At 58.3% G+C, this 16,174-nt stretch overlaps 2 protein-coding genes across 10 annotated transcripts; one reads left to right on the forward strand and one right to left on the reverse strand.

Annotated features, from left to right (window-relative positions):
- The first annotated feature begins 794 nt into the window (after window positions 1-794).
- Zdhhc12 (zinc finger DHHC-type palmitoyltransferase 12) lies at window positions 795-3,392 on the forward strand. Of its 3 annotated transcripts, none has more exons than XM_047525532.1 (5): window positions 795-980; window positions 1,783-1,919; window positions 2,274-2,351; window positions 2,450-2,616; window positions 2,778-2,979. In XM_047525532.1, the coding sequence occupies exons 1-5, from the start codon at window positions 881-883 to the stop codon at window positions 2,977-2,979; spliced, it is 684 nt and encodes a 227-aa protein (XP_047381488.1). In that variant the 5' UTR covers window positions 795-880. The 3 variants fall into 3 exon arrangements, with proteins under 3 accessions (XP_047381488.1, XP_047381487.1, XP_047381486.1); XM_047525531.1 differs by having other exon boundaries at window positions 805-980; window positions 2,453-2,616; window positions 2,756-3,392; XM_047525530.1 differs by having other exon boundaries at window positions 809-980; window positions 2,756-3,392.
- Pkn3 (protein kinase N3) lies at window positions 3,325-14,739 on the reverse strand. 7 transcript variants are annotated; one of them, XM_047525528.1, is made up of 23 exons: window positions 14,361-14,375; window positions 13,285-13,347; window positions 12,239-12,467; window positions 11,891-12,036; window positions 11,474-11,585; window positions 11,280-11,407; window positions 10,937-11,120; window positions 9,019-9,165; window positions 8,829-8,938; window positions 8,577-8,720; window positions 8,093-8,168; window positions 7,842-8,010; window positions 7,553-7,661; window positions 7,369-7,436; window positions 6,760-6,823; window positions 6,562-6,653; window positions 6,011-6,187; window positions 5,314-5,376; window positions 5,094-5,170; window positions 4,368-4,510; window positions 4,179-4,286; window positions 3,939-4,019; window positions 3,325-3,827 (listed from the first exon to the last, which is right to left on the reverse strand). In XM_047525528.1, exons 2-23 carry the CDS (start codon window positions 13,297-13,299, stop codon window positions 3,615-3,617), a joined length of 2,655 nt encoding a protein of 884 aa, XP_047381484.1. In that variant the 5' UTR covers window positions 13,300-13,347; window positions 14,361-14,375; the 3' UTR covers window positions 3,325-3,614. The 7 variants fall into 7 exon arrangements, with proteins under 7 accessions (XP_047381484.1, XP_047381482.1, XP_047381480.1 ...); XM_047525526.1 differs by lacking the exon at window positions 13,285-13,347 and having other exon boundaries at window positions 14,361-14,738; XM_047525524.1 differs by having other exon boundaries at window positions 11,280-11,585.
- Window positions 14,740-16,174: the final 1,435 nt, after the last annotated feature.

A 16,174-nucleotide genomic window follows, 5' to 3' on the forward strand; every position in this document is an offset into this window, starting at 1 on the left:
GGACCAATCAGACAGAGGCTGAAAGTGGGCCCTGGCATTGGTGGGAAGTGTGCTAGAATCTGGGCTGTATGAGGAAGGCCCTGGAGATGCAGGTCTTGGGATGGGAGAGTCAGTCGGGCAGGGCGCAGGTGGTGGCTTAGAACGAGGGTAGAGAAGGCAGTCCCGTGCCAGGTATGGCACTTCCATTACTCAACCCTCCCAGTCACCTTAGGAGGTGGGTGGGGACTGTTAGCATCCCCGTTATATAGAAAGAAAACAGAGCTCAGAGGAGTTCAGAAACTTGCCCGTCAACAGTCAGGGAGGAAAAGGCCCAAGATGGGCCGCTCAACCAGAATCCGCACCATGGACCTCCACTTTTCCATCACGCGTTTGCAATATTCGAAAACGAACTGAAGGAGATAAGGGTGCAGTCACGGCGCAACCTCGGGCAGCCCCTGTCTCTCGGGACGCCTTAACCATCACACCTTTGAAATGGGCACAATTTTGCCTCCCGGAATCACAGGAAGGAACTGCGGAGCGCCCAGGGAGCTGCACGCATGCGCGAGACCGTGGGGGCGGAGCCCGAGAGAGCGGAGCCGGAGAGAGCGGGTCCAGCCGCTCCAGCCGCGCGCCTGCTCAGCGGCTTTGAAAAGTTACCTGGCTGGTGGGGGCTGGAGTTGGGGAGTTACCGGCTGCGCGCGCGCTGGCCCCGCCCTCAGCCTCCTCAGGCACCTGTTGGCTTGAGGGCCCACTCGGCCGCGGCTGTCATCCAATAGGCAGCCTCTCTGCGCCAATTCGGCCCCGCCCACCGCCCGGATCCGCCAATCCCAGGGCGACCGCGGCACCTCTCCCAGGGCCGGTTCCTCCGGCGCTTCTTCCGGGTGGGGCCCCGGCCCAGGCGATGGCGCCCTGGGCGCTCCTCAGCCCTGGGGTCCTGGTGCGGACCGGGCACACCGTGCTGACCTGGGGAATCACGCTGGTGCTTTTCCTGCACGATACCGGTGAGCCGGACCCCGCGCGACCCGGACCCACCCGATCCCGTGTAGTGCCCCACACGTTTGGGTCTCACCGGGTCCCCCGCCTAATCCCCAGAGAGCCGCAGACTCACCCCGCTGCCGCCAGCTCCAGGCCCTCTCCCCATCTGTCATTCCGCCAACCACCTGCTCTCCGCCTGGTAACCAGTTGATCCTTAATTAATCCCAACATCTTCCTGATCACTGCCAGATGCCCTGTCCATCCCAGAAACATCCGAGGACCGACTAGACCCCCCATGCCCTCTGAGCCTGGAGCAGACTCCTTCCTTCCAAGGAACTGACTCCCAATCTCCCTATTCATGAGATCAGCAGGATCAGCTATAGTCAAGGACTGGCATCCTGCCCACATCCCCAGTCCCCAAGTTGGGGCTTCCCAGTCTCAGGCAGAGCACTCCGGTAGGGGAGGGGCCGGCCTCCAGAGTTCCTTCGCGCACCCCACCACCCGCCTCCATCCCATCATTCCCCTCTGGAGTCCCCTACCGCCACTTTTACCTGCCACATCGAGCCCTGCCTTCCAGCCTCCATCACCTTTGCCCTTTTGCCTAAAAATGTGTTCAGGTCTCTCCATTAATAAAGGACAGCCCTCAAAAACCTCCTTCGACCTCTGCTCCCTTTTACAACCAAGGGCATCAGAGCTGTCCACACCCAGCTGTCCTTGGCCCCCAGCTGTCCTCGGCCCTCCCACCTCCCTGAAGGCCTCCTCACCCGCAGCCCTGCCCCTCCTGTTCTGCTCTGGGGAACCAGCCTCTCTGTCCTCTGGTCTCTCCAGAGCTGCGGCAATGGGAAGAGCAGGGGGAGCTGCTCCTGCCCCTGACCTTCCTGCTCCTGGTGCTGGGCTCCCTGCTGCTCTACCTGGCTGTGTCGCTTATGGATCCTGGCTATGTGAATACTCAGCCCCAGCCCCAGGTAACCGGGGCCCTGGGGAGCCTGAACTCTTCCAGACACAGGGACCCACAGGCCCAGTAACAGGCCATGCCAGGCCCTATTCTGTGGGCTTTTGTGGGGCATCTCAGTGAACTGTCTTGCCAACCCTAGACCCTTATCTTGCAATGAAGAAATCACCAAGGCCCAGAGAGGAGAATCTTGCAAAAGTCACACACTTTGCTCAGTGTAGGGTTCTCTGCTCTACCCATGCCTCCTTCTGCATAAGATGGGCCCCAAACTCCACACCCAGAGTAAGCTGGCCTCCAAGGAAGATGCCCATTGGTGTCATCTGCCTCTTAAGGGGATCCTATCGCGTTCTCTGTCTGTTATTTTCAGGAGGAGCCCAAGGAGGAACAGACGGCCATGGTTCCACAGGCCATTGCCCTTCGGCGCTGCAGATACTGCCTGGTGCTGGTGGGTGATGCAGGGACTCCCACGGGATCTGCTGTCCCAGTGCTCTGGCCTCCCAGATTCAGGCCCTGACCCTGGTCCTCATCCCTCTGTGCCCACAGCAGCCCCTGAGGGCCCGACACTGCCGTGACTGCCGCCGCTGCGTCCGCCGCTATGACCATCACTGCCCCTGGATGGAGAACTGTGTGGGGGAACGCAACCACCCGCTCTTCGTGGCCTACCTGGCGCTGCAGCTGGTGGTCCTTCTGTGGGGCCTGTACCTAGCATGGTAGGTACCCTTGCCACCCAGGGCATGGAGGAGCATGGGCAGAATGCACCCTTGGGTGTGTAGAGACAGGGCTCCCTGGGGCCCAGCTCAGGAGCCACTCCGCCTCCCCTATCTCTGAGTCCCTGTCCCTGTCCTGCAGGTCTGGCCTCCAGTTCTTCCAGCCCTGGGGGCTGTGGCTGCGGTCCAGGGGCCTTCTGTTTGCCACCTTCCTGCTGCTATTCCTCTTCTCACTGGTGGCCGGCCTGCTCCTGGCCTCACACCTCTACCTGGTGGCCAGCAACACCACCACCTGGGAGTTCATTTCCTCACACCGCATTGCCTACCTCCGCCAGCGCCCCAGCAACCCCTTCAACCGCGGCCTGACCCGCAACCTGGCCCACTTCTTCTGTGGATGGCCCTCAGGGTCCTGGGAGACCCTCTGGGCTGAGGGGGAAGAGGAGGAGGGCAGCAGCCAGGCTGTTTAGGTTTGCTGGAGGCAGAGCTGCCATCTTGTGCCTGAATACCAGAGGGGCCATACCCAGCTAGGGTCAGTCCTTGGAGGGCCTGGGGCTCCCCACCCCATCCCTGGCCTCAAAGCAGAGCATCAAGACAGAATCTCTTCCTCAGTGGCTGGTTCTGCCTTTCCATGGAAGAAGAGGAAGAGGACCTAAGTGGGGCTCCAGCACCAAGGCACCCCAGACTCCACCCTACCCCAAACCAGGCTGCCTCCAGAGCACAATTTTTCAAATTTAATAATCCATAAAGCAAGTCAAATATTAAAAAGACAAATCAAGCCACTCCTTACTGTGTACCCTTTCTGGTCCAGGTCTGGCCAGGAAGAAGAGAGGTGGGAGGAAGTGCAGGGGACACACTTTGCTCAGTGAGCAAATCCACGACAGCAGCCCTTGGCTGCCTCCTTGAGCCACAGGCTTATAAACCTAGGCCTCTGGGTGGGCACACAGATGGGCAAGTGGGGATTCTAATAGCCTAGGGGCGACAGGTAGAGGTACAGGGGAGCCTCAGGGCCCCAGGAATGTCTCAGACACGAAGTCAAAGTCCTGGAAGACAGCCTGTTGGCAGGTGGTGAGGGACCTTCGAGGGGCAGGTGGGGTCAGAGCCGGCGGCAGCCCGGTGAACTCGCCCTCGAAGTAGCGCAGGTCCGCTGGGCCACATAGGGTGGGCACAAAGGGGGGCCGGGCTGTGCGAGTGAGCAGGGCCTGCCAGTCAGTAGTCTGGGGACAAGGACAGAGGCGCCTGAGGTGGTGGGCACAACAGCCTGCAGAGGTCACTCCAGGCTTCCCCCATGCCAGGCTCCAGGGACCATGATGGTCCAAGCCACTCACCCTGAAGAACGGCTGGATCTTGATCTCCTCAGCGTCCTGCTTGCCTGCCCCCAGGCGCTGCTCTGGGCACTTCTGGAGGAGCTGGGCAGGAGAGCCCGTGTGCACTTAGGGTGCCCACCTAGGCACTGTCTGCCCTCCACTGTACCCACATGAGCCATGCCACAGGGCCCCAAGTGTGGCAGCAGAAGGCACGCAAGCCATGGCAGCTCTAGGGCCCAGCCCTCACCCCGTGGTGCCTACCTGCTGAATGAGCTCAAGACTTTGCGCAGACAGAAAGTGGGGGTATGGGGCATCTGCGTTGACGATGCAGTCGAACACCTCCTCTTCTGTGTCCCCTGGGAATGGGCACTGTAGAGATGGGGTTCAGTGGGTGCAGGGGCCACCCCACTCTGCCCCCCTGAGGCCCCAGCAGCCCCACTGCAGCCTTACCTCTCCCACCAGCATCTCATAAAGCAGCACGCCCAGCCCCCACCAGTCCACAGCCCGAGTGTAGGACTCCTGAGTCAGCACCTCGGGAGCCAGGAACTCTGGGGTGCCACAGAAGGTGCTTGTCCGGTCCCCAAAGCCAATCCCTGCAGACCAACATCCATACCAAAGCCTGCTTAGTGTCACCTGTTCACTGTAACTTCTGTGATTGTAAGAGTCAATGTCAGCTGGGCCTGGTGGTGCAGGCCTATGATCCCAGCTACTCAAGAGGCCAAGGCAGAAGGAGCTCAAGTTCAAGGCCAGCCTCAGCAACTTAGCGAGGCTCTGTCTCAAAATAAAATAAAGGACTGGGGATACAGCTCAGTGGTAGAAAGCCCCTCAGTTCAATCCCCTGTACCACCACCACCAAAAAAAAAAAAAAAAAATCAATGCTAAACCTTAAGATCCCAGGTAGCCAAGCCTGTGCCGAGCTCTGTCCCACACCCTAAAGGTGGCATGGTCTAGCCACTGGACTGCATGACAGCTAATTTTCAGCCAAGCTCACAGGCCAAAGTCACGTGGGAGAAAGGACCCAACTCCCTCTCCTGCCCTAACCACAGATTCTCCCCTGACCAAGTCCAGGTTAGGAAGGGCCAGCATTCCCAGTCATGCCCCAGAAGGGCTGGAGGTAGGGGCGAGGTTTCTGCTGCTTGGCAAAGCAGGGGTATGGATCTGGACAAGTGGCCCCACCTTCCTTGCATAATCCAAAGTCTGCGATCTTCAGGAAGCCCTGGGCATCAAGCAGAAGATTATCCAGCTTCAGGTCCCTGAGGACAGAGGGACACACAAAAGCGGTTCAGAAGGCTGAAGCCCAGGGCCAGCAATGGTCCCTGGAGCAGCCCAGGAGTAGGGCAGTGTCCAGCTCCCAGCCTACTCCTACTGCCCTCAGCATCTCCGAGGCAAAAGTTACCTGTAAATGATCTTCTTCTCATGTAAGAACTGCAGCCCCAGGACCACACAGGCCAAGTAGAAGCTGGAGGGGTACGCAAGGGACTCAGGCCCAGGCCAGGCAGCAGGAAGGTACTAGGATGTCCTGGCCAGAGTCAGGTGTGGGTGAGAGATGGGACAGAGGATCCTCATGCCTGGGCCGAAGGGCTTCTCCAGACAACAGGCCCAGGTTATGCCAAGGTTGCTGCACCATAATGGCCTATCCTCCCTGGGGTCTTAACTGTGACCAGGCCCACGCCAAGTGCCCCTCACACCTCGCTCTCATGGCACTGTCCCTGCAGTCTGGAGTGATACTTACCATGCCTATTATTCAAATAAGGACTTGAGACTCCAGGTAAGGGACCTGCCCAGGGTCACAAGCTAGGGGCAGAACTGACAGACCAAGAGCGGTCTTTCTAACTACAGAGCCAGCACTGGAGGGCAGAAAATAACTCCAGCCGTGGTCTCCGCGCCAGGTAGTTTATAAACCTTACTGATGTCTCCCCAACAGCCTGACAAAGGAGTGACGACAAACTGCAGCTACATGAGGGTCGTGAATGCCATGGCGTTGACCCAAGGCCTGACTCCACACTCTTCTGCTGACGGGTACCTGGAGGGAGCTGGATGAAAGGACAGGGCACAGGGAGAGTCTGCTGGAAGGGGCAGGCAGGAGAACCCACCAGGCCTGGGGCTCAGGGAAGACATCCTCGTGGATCTGCATCATGAGGTCTCCCCCAGGTACAAACTCAGTCACAAAGCAGACGTGGCTGGAAGTCTGGAAGCAGGCCACGAGGGAGAGCAGGAAGGGGTGCCCTGTGCGGCCCACGGCCTCCAGAATCCGCTTCTCACAGTACAGGCTGCAGGGGAGGGTGTGGGTCTTAGGGGATGGAAAGTCTTCATGGGCTAAACCCTGCCACCCACCCTGCCTCCTGGCTGGCGGGGCCCGCGAAGTGCCAGTCAGGCAGTGCGATGACTTCTCTGCATTGTGGGCTCACAGGGGTCACTGAGCCTGCACAACTACCATGGCCCCCATTCTCAAGAAGAGCACAGGTGCTGAGAGGAAAGGGGGCACTGTCCAATGCAGTTTACAACTACGGGTGCCAGAGACCCCAGGCCTGGCTGGTCCAGGGCTTTTAGATGCTGTCTGTATGCCCACAGCCCAGGTCAGCCACCCTGGGTACCTTCAGTGCCAAAGCCTGGGTACGTGAAGCCCACTGGTCCCACCACACACCTGTCGATTTCATCCCGGCTCAGCACCTCTTGCTTCTTCAGAGCCTTAATGGCATAGTATTTCCCTGTCCCCTTGAACTGGACCAAGAGAACCTGGGGACCAGAGAGAGGCTGGGTTACAGGTGCTTCCAGGTCCCGGCATCTCCTAGCTAAGGTGCTGGGGTCTGCCACCTGCTCCACTGCTGCCTCCGCTCACTACCTTCCCAAAGTGTCCCCGGCCCAGCACAGCCAAGCAGCGGAAGTCCTGAAGCCGGGGGGCTTTCCTACAAGAGAGAAAAGGCACAAGGCGTGGAGGGGACTGGGGTGTCCACAGGGGGAGAACTTGCCTACCACGTGCAAGGCCCTGGATTCCACCCTCAGCACCACCCGAAAAAAAGAAATCAACAACAAAATACAAAACAACCACAACAAAACCTGCAGGACCCAGGCTGGGGTTGTGGCTCAGCAGCAGAGCACTTGCCTAGCATGTGTGAGGCACTAGGTTCGATTCTCAGCACCGCATAGAAATAAATAAATAAAAGAAAGTACTGAGTCCATCTACAACTACAAAACCAAACAAACAAAACTGCAGGACCAGGGCTGGGCCTCCAGCTGAGCTACTCCAAACCACCCATGTCCCAGTCTGGGCTGCCCCCACAGAAAGCCTGCAGGGAGGCATCCAGCTGGAGCTCATGACATGGGTTCAGCCCATAAGAACCTGAGTGAGCCAGTGCCCACACCCAAGAAGCCAAGGCGTGAGGTATGAACGGCTGCACATACACCCAGGGGAGCTGATGGCATCTCCAGGTAACCCTGCGCCCACAGATACCTGACAGGTGAGGCTGGTGGGGTGGGTGCCAGTCCAGTCCTAGGCTCCATGTGGGGGCGTTTGGTGCACTGTGAGGGCAGGGCAGAGGGCTCAGGACACGGTGGGGCTGCCTTCCCTGCTTCCCTCCTGGCCTGCCCCCCACCCCAGCCCCTCACCCGTTGCCCCTTCCACCTGCCCTGCCCACCGGCACTGGAGTCTCCTCCAGGTTTGGCTCCCGGGCAAGGTAGAGGCGTGGAGGCTTGGGCGGGGGCTTCATCTCTTCTGCTAAGGAGGTCTTCTTGGGCAGGAAACTGCTGTTGGGAGGAAGCAGACACAGCCAAGCACCCCCGCCCCCAATAATAGAGCAATTAATCGGACAGATGTGGAGCCGTGCAAACAGAGGGTCAGAAAGTGAGCAACAGGGGACGGAAAGACACCAACTGAGTCTGGAGAGAGCAAAGACGAGTGCAGTCTGGGGCGAGCTGGCCCCTCACCTGGGGGAAGCAGGGTTGGAGGTCCCACGGGGTGTGGCTGGAGTCTGAGGGCACCCCTTAGGTGGGGAGATGGTGCTTGGTGAGCTACAGGGGGGCAGCAGGCTCATGACCAAGCGCCCCCAGGCTGCCATGCTGAGATTCATCTGGGATGCTCGCAGGAAGTCCTGGCCTGTGGCAGAGGGGCACCTGGTCTCAGGACCCCATGGCCCCAGCCCTGCCACCTCCAGCACAGCACCCTTCCCCACACACACCTCTGCGTTTAGAGAAAATGCGTTTCTGTCTCTGCAGGCGGGGCCTTCTCTCAATGACAGGATCACAGAAGGTCACCTACAGGGGCAAGGGCAGGGCTGAAAACTAGTCCCCTCCCACCCCACCTGCCATGGCCCCTCCTCCACCCCATCCCAAATCCAACTCTCCTCCCACCCCGTATCAACCAGTGGGTGCAAGAGCCGGGAGAACCCAGAGAGATGAATTCCATGTCCTTATTGGTGCCAGCAAAGAAACTGAGGTTCAGAGAAGAGGCCCGTGACCAGGTCACAGGTGAAGGGCCGAGTCAGGACAGGGACACGGGCCACCAGGCTTGGCCCCTTAGAGAGTGGCTGGGAATCCTTATTCTCGGAGCCTCCTCTCTGGCCCTCAGTTTCCACTCTTCTGCAGGGAGAATCACACTCTCAAAGGCTCTTCCAGTCCTATGCCCAGGGGCCCACCAGGTCAGAGGGCAGGGAGCACCAGCACCTGGGCAAAGAGCTGCCCCCGTGGCACCAGGTTGAGGGCGAGCTGGTGACAGGCATTGTCCAGGAAGTCCTCCAGCCTCAGGAAGGCCACACCACACAGCTGCCGCCAGTCTCGCCAATGCACCCCAATCTCCAGCTCACGGGCCTACATGGGGGCGCCAGGTAAGGGCGGGGCAAGGCAGCAGCCCCCACCTGGGCTGTCTTCCACCCTGTGGCCAGCAGCCACCCCTGACCACACAAAGGCCAGCCTTACTCGCTCCAGGGGGATGACAAAGGTCTGGTCCCAGGAGTGCTCGGCCACCTGTCCCCAGCCTGTCTGGCCCACAACACGGTTGTCCACCTTCAGCACAGCCAGCACCTCCCCTGTGGGGCCAAAGCTGGGGCTCAGGACAGGTCCAGAACAAAGGCCCCTGAGTCCCCGCTGGGGCTCCTTCCCCACTCACTGGCCAGCTCGCCTCCACCACGCTGCTGCCTGGCCCTGGCTCGAATCCAGCCCTCAGAGGGGCTGCCAGCCAGCACAGCCACTGGAGAACGCCCAGGCACAGTGGTCAGCAGCTGCTCACAGCCCAGGAGGCGGACCTGCAGTGTTCCTGTGGGGAACATGGGGCAGACCTGTGGGACCCCACCCGCTCCAGGAGGCGACTGACCCAGATCCTCTGCACATTAGATCTTAGTAGCCACCTGCTCTCCTGCGGCAAACCACTGACTCCTCCCTCCTGAACACCCCTGCGTGGGACAGTGGGGACACAGGCAGAGATGTAAAACCCAAGCCTCAGGCTGCCTGGAGCCACAACACAGGGTGTCAAGTGCACCGTGACCTCGAGGGCCACAACCGGGAGAGAGCCAGGGGCAGGGAGTGGGAAGCCTGGTGGTTCTGTCCCATCCCTCTGGCTCCGAGCCTCAGTTCCTCCATTGACTGATGAAGGGAAGTTCCACTGTGCCCACCTCCCCAGTGGGTCAAACCTGTCCTGCCAATCAAGTGGGCTCATTTCAGGGTAACTCAAGAGTTCTGTCTCAAAAGACAGAGGAAGCAGCAGGACTGCAGCAGCTCTTGAGGACACAGACTGGACCCAGGAACACCACTTAGAGAGGCTGGCTGGGGATACACTCAGGGAAACTTGTAAACAAAGGCCAATGCCACGGTGGGACGACACTCTTAGGAAGGACAAGTCGAGGGACTGAGGTATTAAGACAGGACACAGGGGAGTAGAATTCTAGGCCTTTGAGTAGGCTGTTCTCTCTGCTTTCCCCAATTCCCATGAATCCTTCAAGGTCAAGCTCAGACATCACCTCCTCCAGGAAGCACTTCTGACTCCCCAAGGCCAGGGAGGGGCCCCTGCACTTGCTTTTATTTTTTATTTTTTTTAGTTGTAGATAGACACAATACCTTTATTTCATTTATTTCTATGTGGTGCTGAGGATGGAACCCAGTGCCCCGCACGTGCTAGGCCAGCGCTCCACCACTGAACCACCACCCAGCCTGAGCCCCCGCACTTTCTCTGCTCAGCTCTGCTCACAGTGGGGCATGGCCCGCCTGGCCCTGCACCCACCTCTGTGCAGGAGGTGTGTCCTCCTAGCTCGGGGTACTCAGGTCACACTCTCAGATTATTTGTTGACTGTCATTCAGCTGCTACTTTGAGAAAACAGATCCCAACTCAGGGTAAGAAAGAATTTTCTTTCTTTTTTTTTTTTTTTTTTTTTGGGGTGCTGGGGATCGAACCCAGGGCCTTGTGCTTGCAAGGCAAGCACTCTACCGACTGAGCTATCTCCCCAGCCCCCATGAAAGAATTTTCTAGCAACCCAAGGTATCCAATACTAAGTCCAGGGCATCTAGGGTCAGAAGCTCCCTGATACTAGTGCTCTAGAAATTATGGTCACTTATTAAGTAACAGCTAGAGCCGGGCATGGTGGCACATGCCTGTCATCCCAGTTACTCAAGGAGCTGAGGTAGAAGGATCTCAAGTTCAAGGCTAGTCTCAGAAATTTAGCAAGACCCTGTCTCAAAATAAAAAATAAAAAAGGCTGGGGATGTGGCTCAGTGGTAGAGCACCCCTGGGCTCAAAACCCAGCACTGCAAAATAAAAAAATATGTCACAGCAACATCGCACTGTCCCTGCTCACTACACTGGGCAATTGTACTGTAACCTGTCAAGGAATTTGCATAGCAACCCTGTGAGGTAGATGCTAACATCATCCCTGTTTTACAGACTGGTAAACTAGGGTTCTGGGAAGGGATGTCAGTTGCCCAATGTAACGTAGCTAATGTGTGGTGGGGCCAGGACTGAAGCTCTTCCCCAAAGTGCTTCAGGGTCTTCCCTGGAAGGGAAGGGGACCTCTGAAGTGGGCGGGACTCCTGGCTACCTGTCAGGGCGATGGGCTTCACAAGCATTCCTGAAGGCTGGCTGCTCCCGAGCACCGCTGTCCGCAGCTCCTGGGCCACCCTGCTGCGCAGAGGGTGGGCAGGAGGTAGTTCCTCCAGCAGCTGCTCCAAGGCCAGCCGCAGGAGGTCCAACTTCTGGGAGGATTCCTGGAGCTGGAGCTGGGCCTACCCAGGAGAGAGGCAGGACAGGCCAGGGGGTCTGGGTGGGAGTGCCCTGCCACCCTGAAACACCCCCGGGGAGGTCTGGCGGCACCACTGCCCAGGGTGGGATGGAGATACGCAGACTCTCAGGCATAAGCCCGAGGGGCAGGGACGCCACCTGACCTCAGCCAGTGCCTTGCGGTCCTGAACCCTGCGGCCTCCGAGCAGCTTCACCACGTTCTTGGCCCCCTCGGCCACGGCCACCTCGATGCGCAGCCGGTGCTGCAGCTCCTCTGCCCGCAGCGCAGGGCCTGGGGGGATGTTGGCCTCAGCTCTGCCCCAGACGGTGTGGCCCTTCCTGCTTTGCAGGGCCTCACCTGGCTCAGGGGACGCGCTGGCCTCCAGGCTGCTGATCTTCATCCGCAGCAGGGCCACCTTCAGCTGGCTATCCTGCAGCATCTGCTGGGCGGCTGCCAGGAGTTTCCTCTCCTGTGGGATGTGACATATGCCCCCATTGGACAGGCCTGGACCAGGGTCTCCCCACAACACCCCACCGTACCCCTGTCAGTCTGTGGGCCAGAGCCATGCCTCCCACCGGCTGGGATTTGGAGCTACACTTCCGCCACCAGGCTAAGGGCCGAGGCTGCACCTCCCTCAGAGCGTCAAAAGCCGCTGGCATTCCCCTCTCGGAACAGGGGCTGAATCTGTACCTCCCCCAACATCTGACAGCCAAGCCTCTTCCATCAGGTCGGGGGCCGGACAGTGCCTCCCCCGTCAGACCCCGAGGGCCTTACCTTGGGGGTGCCACTGGCACACGTATGTGTCATGTTCTCAGCCCCCTGTTTCACCTTCAGTTCCACCTGCAGCTGCCTCCGCAGAGCCTCCAGGTGCCCAGCCCGTGACTGCTCTGCCTGCAGCCGGGGGCCAGAGGCCACAGGCTCTGTGTCCAGGGAGTGTGGGGCACACAAACCCGTCACCAGAGCCAAGACCCCTGTGGTCAACACTCTCCTCCCTCCCCTCCCGGCATATTGGGGACAGGGCTATAGGAGGTGTGGCAATCGGATACAGTGGTCAGTGCCAAGGCAAGGAGCTGGGTGACCTGGAGCCTCCTGTCCCCCGGGGTCCACCCACCCCTCACTCACCAGCTGGGCTGGGCAGCAGGACACGGGCATGCAGCTCCTGCAGCTGGCCATGCAGCTGCTCCAGACGGCGGTTGGAGGATCGCAGCAGCTGCTGCACGTGGCCCAGATGGCGGCGGTCTGTGGCCACACGCCTCAGATTCTCCATACCCTCCTTGATTTTCAGCTCCTTTTGGATGGCCCTACGGATCACCTCCTTCTCATCCTCTGGGGGCCTCTGGCCTGGCCCAGGCTGGAGAAGGGTGGAGAGGAGTCAGACCTGCAGCCCTCCACCGTGGGAGTGGGGAGGGGAGAGCAGCAGAGGAACATGTACGGTCGGGAGGATTCTCTGCCCTCTGAGCTCAGGGGTGGGAATCTCACAGCCGCATGTCCAGCTCCTGTCCTCTGCCATTTAGAGAAGCGGGAGGTGAAGTAGGAAAGGCTCAGTGCGTGCTAGCAGGTACCAGGTTCTGTCTAAGAGCTCTGCAGACATTGCTTCCTCCGACTCACAGCAACCCCACCAGGTAGGAGCAACTTATTTTATCTTTGTGCTGGGGAAGGAACCCAGCACCTCGCGAATGCTGGCAAGCACTCCACCACCGAGCTGTGCACTCAGTTCCCAGAAGCAGTTACTATGCCTATTTTACACATGAGGAATGGACACAGAAAGGCCAAGCTGCACGCCTACAGTGGCAACAAAGAAGAGGCCACCAGGCCTCTCCTTGCTGGCCACCCAGTACTCTCTACGCCTGGAAACCAGAGTAGAATTTGAGAGTCAGAAAAAGCTCACTGCCAAAAAGGAATTCACCCAAGGTCACAAGGAGAAGCAGTCAATGGCCCAAGAGCCAAGGTCTCTTCCTCTGCTTTCCTGATGCCACAGAGGCAGCCATTCCCAGCTCAGCACTGGGAGGAAGCAGAAGTCTCCTTCACTATTCACCCTGGTCGGAGCCCGGAAGAAGAAAACCCCCTCTCCAGAGGCCAACACTGCAAACCAAGCAGTGCCAGAGCTGACCCTGCCCAGAGTAACCCACAATGCCCCCAAGGGACTCTGGCAGCAACCCCTGTCTCACCTCTCTGTGGTCCATCTCCTGAGCTCAGCCTCAGGCACTCCCCACTCCAGGTCTCTGCTGGGCCTGCTGGCCAGGCAGTCAGAGGGCAAGGGCGAGGCTCAGGAAATCCTTTGGCCGCCCCAGGCAAGAGGGCCAAAGCCAAAGGCCTGAGCAAACAAAGATCTCTTGGAGCTGGGGGACCAACCACCAGGGTCCTGAGTCACCCAGCCTTTGCTGCAGGGCGGAGGCTGCAGGAAATTGGAAAATGTGTACAAGCTATGGCTGGAACAGGGGCAGAAGGAGCTCTGCAGGAAGGCGGTGGGAGGGGTAGACCAGCCCTGAAGGCTGCCTAAATCATCACTCCTACTACACCTCACCCCTGAACACCCCATGGCTGGTGTGCTCTGGGCTGGAAGCCTGAAGACACACACAAACACCCCTCCCCCTTTCTGCTCTGGACTGGGACCCTATCTTGTACACAAACGTCCCACCCTATCCCACAGCTGCTCTAGGATAGGCGTCCACCTCTCCCTCTTCAGTGACAGTTACACATACACACACACAGACACGCTGCCTAGGCCCTCTGGACCCACAGCACAACTACAGTCAGCTAGGGGCAGGAGCCTTGGCCCCTTCCACAGTCTGGAACCCTCTGTGTACCTGAAAATTCCCGCCTGCGGCCGGGCTAGGCGCCTCTGTGGCTTACACATCGCCCGTGTGCCCCACGTGCTGTGGGGTGGGCGCCCCGCAAGAGCACAGATTGGACCCCTACCCAGTGCGTGCACAGCTCTCTGCTCCCGGGGCACCTCCCCGAGTTCCACTGGGCCCCTCTTTGCTTTACCGGCTAATTCCCATGGGCCTTGGGGTCCTCCCCCGCGGCGCCCACTGAGGTTTCAGACAAGCAACCCAGCAACCCAGGAAACCCGAGCGACTTTAACCCGAGGCTCGAGTCTGCCCTGCGAAGGCGTCGCGAGCAGGGACGCTGGAAGGTTGGGAGCGGGGCGGGGCCCCGAGCCGAGCTCCGGACGCCCGAGACGGTGGACAAGGCGGCCCGCACCCTTCGGCCCGCGCAGCCCGGCCTCGCCCACGCCGTTCACCTGCCGCAGGGCCCCCTCCTCCATGTCGCCGCTCCGGCCGCTCGGGCCCCTCCTCTCGTCCACTCCGGTTCCGGAAGCCCCGGCTCCTCCGCCAGCACTTTCAAACTTGAAACTTCCCGGGAAGCGGCGCGGAAGACGCGGGATCGGGCGCCCCCTCCGGAGACCCGCGAGACCAGCGCCGCCTCGCGGCCGCGCCGCAACAACGCCCCAGACCCCTCTCCTAAATCCGAGGCTCAGCGCCGCCCCGGGTCCGAATTGAGTGGGAATGGGCCCTGCGCCTGGTCTTCGGAAGCTGCAGTGTACACTGCTGTTCCCGGGGATGGAAGGGCAGGAAGGCCATTTCCCCAGTCCCGGTTCTTCCAGTTTTGCCCCGCCGCGTGCTCACGCGGGTCGGCCCGGGTGGGGACAGCGCCCCCTACCAGGCGCTGAGCACTGCCTGCGCAGCGGGCGCCCTCCCTGCTGGGGCTGCCTCTTCCTCGCAGCATCCAACTCCCCACGTCCCCTACCCCATGCCCATCCCTGCGACCTGGCTCCTGACCCTAACGCGCCGGTGGACTCCTTCACCGTTGGTGTCAAATGGACTAATCGCAAACCGTCGTCCCCATAGATTGACCCTGTTAGTCACCCAGCGCCTCGCGAGACAGCGACAGGATTTGAGTTCAAAGCCAGCCTCAGCAACTTAGCAGGACCCTGTCTCAAAACAAAAAAATTAAAATGGGGTACTTGAATTGCGGCTCAGTGGTAGAGAGCTTACCTACTATGTGAGGCACCGGGTTCCATTCTCAGCACCGCATATAGATAAATAAAGGTGCATCAACAACTAAAAAATATATATATACATACATATGTACTTACATTAATATTTATATATTTATATGATATATACATAATATATATATTAATATTTAAAATAAATAAAAAGGGCTGGGGATGTGGTTCAACGGTTAAATGCCCTGGGTTCAATCCCTGGTACCCCTCCAAAAAAAAAAGTCATTATGAGAACATATACGTGAGTAAAAAGCCAGGTCTCACCCAATTTATGGCAAATTACAAATGAAACAAAACTTCTCTTGGGTACATCGGTTAACATGAAAGAGCTTGCTGGTTCAGCCAGTCACTCTTCTTTGTCCTGAAAAGTCCATCTATCCAGAGAAAAGACATTTGCACCTTGAAAAATAGCCACTATCTCAGCAGATTAACTAGCTACTTGAGGTGCCTTGGAGATGATGGTTATTGCTGCCTGGTCTATAGTTGGCGACTTCCTGGCATCCTGTGCTTACCAGCACTTTATGCTGACTTCACTGGAAGGTACTCATCAGGGAAGGGTCAAATATTGACCCTAACTTGGACTAGGTGCCCTCCAGTGCTTTCATTGAAGGAAAACCACTTGTTTTAATTTGACCGATCATCTCCCTCATAATGAACTGGAAAAAAAAAAAAAGTGAAATTGACTAGCCAGGGACAGTCCTAGATATGTTCTGCAATGGGTATGTGTGTGTGAAGTGGTATCAGTGTAAGCAGAGATAGCTTGGTTCAGTGAGAATGCCTAGATCTCACAATTAGAATGAGTGACATATTTACACAAAGGAATTTTTGAGGGCTAGACACTAAGACAAGTGCACCTGACACACAGTAGGCTTTTTTTTTTTTTTTTAAGACAGGAAACTCTGTTGCCCAGGCTTGTCTCAAACTCCTTTACTCAAGAGATCTTCTCACCTCAGACTTCCAAATTCTATGACCATAACATAGTAGTCTGAATGTTATCATTCATCTTTTGAAGTAAAAAAAAAATAAAGACCTCAGCTGACTGCATT

This window comes from Sciurus carolinensis, chromosome 14 (genome assembly GCF_902686445.1).
Source record: "Sciurus carolinensis chromosome 14, mSciCar1.2, whole genome shotgun sequence".
NCBI classification, from domain to species: Eukaryota; Metazoa; Chordata; class Mammalia; order Rodentia; family Sciuridae; genus Sciurus; species Sciurus carolinensis.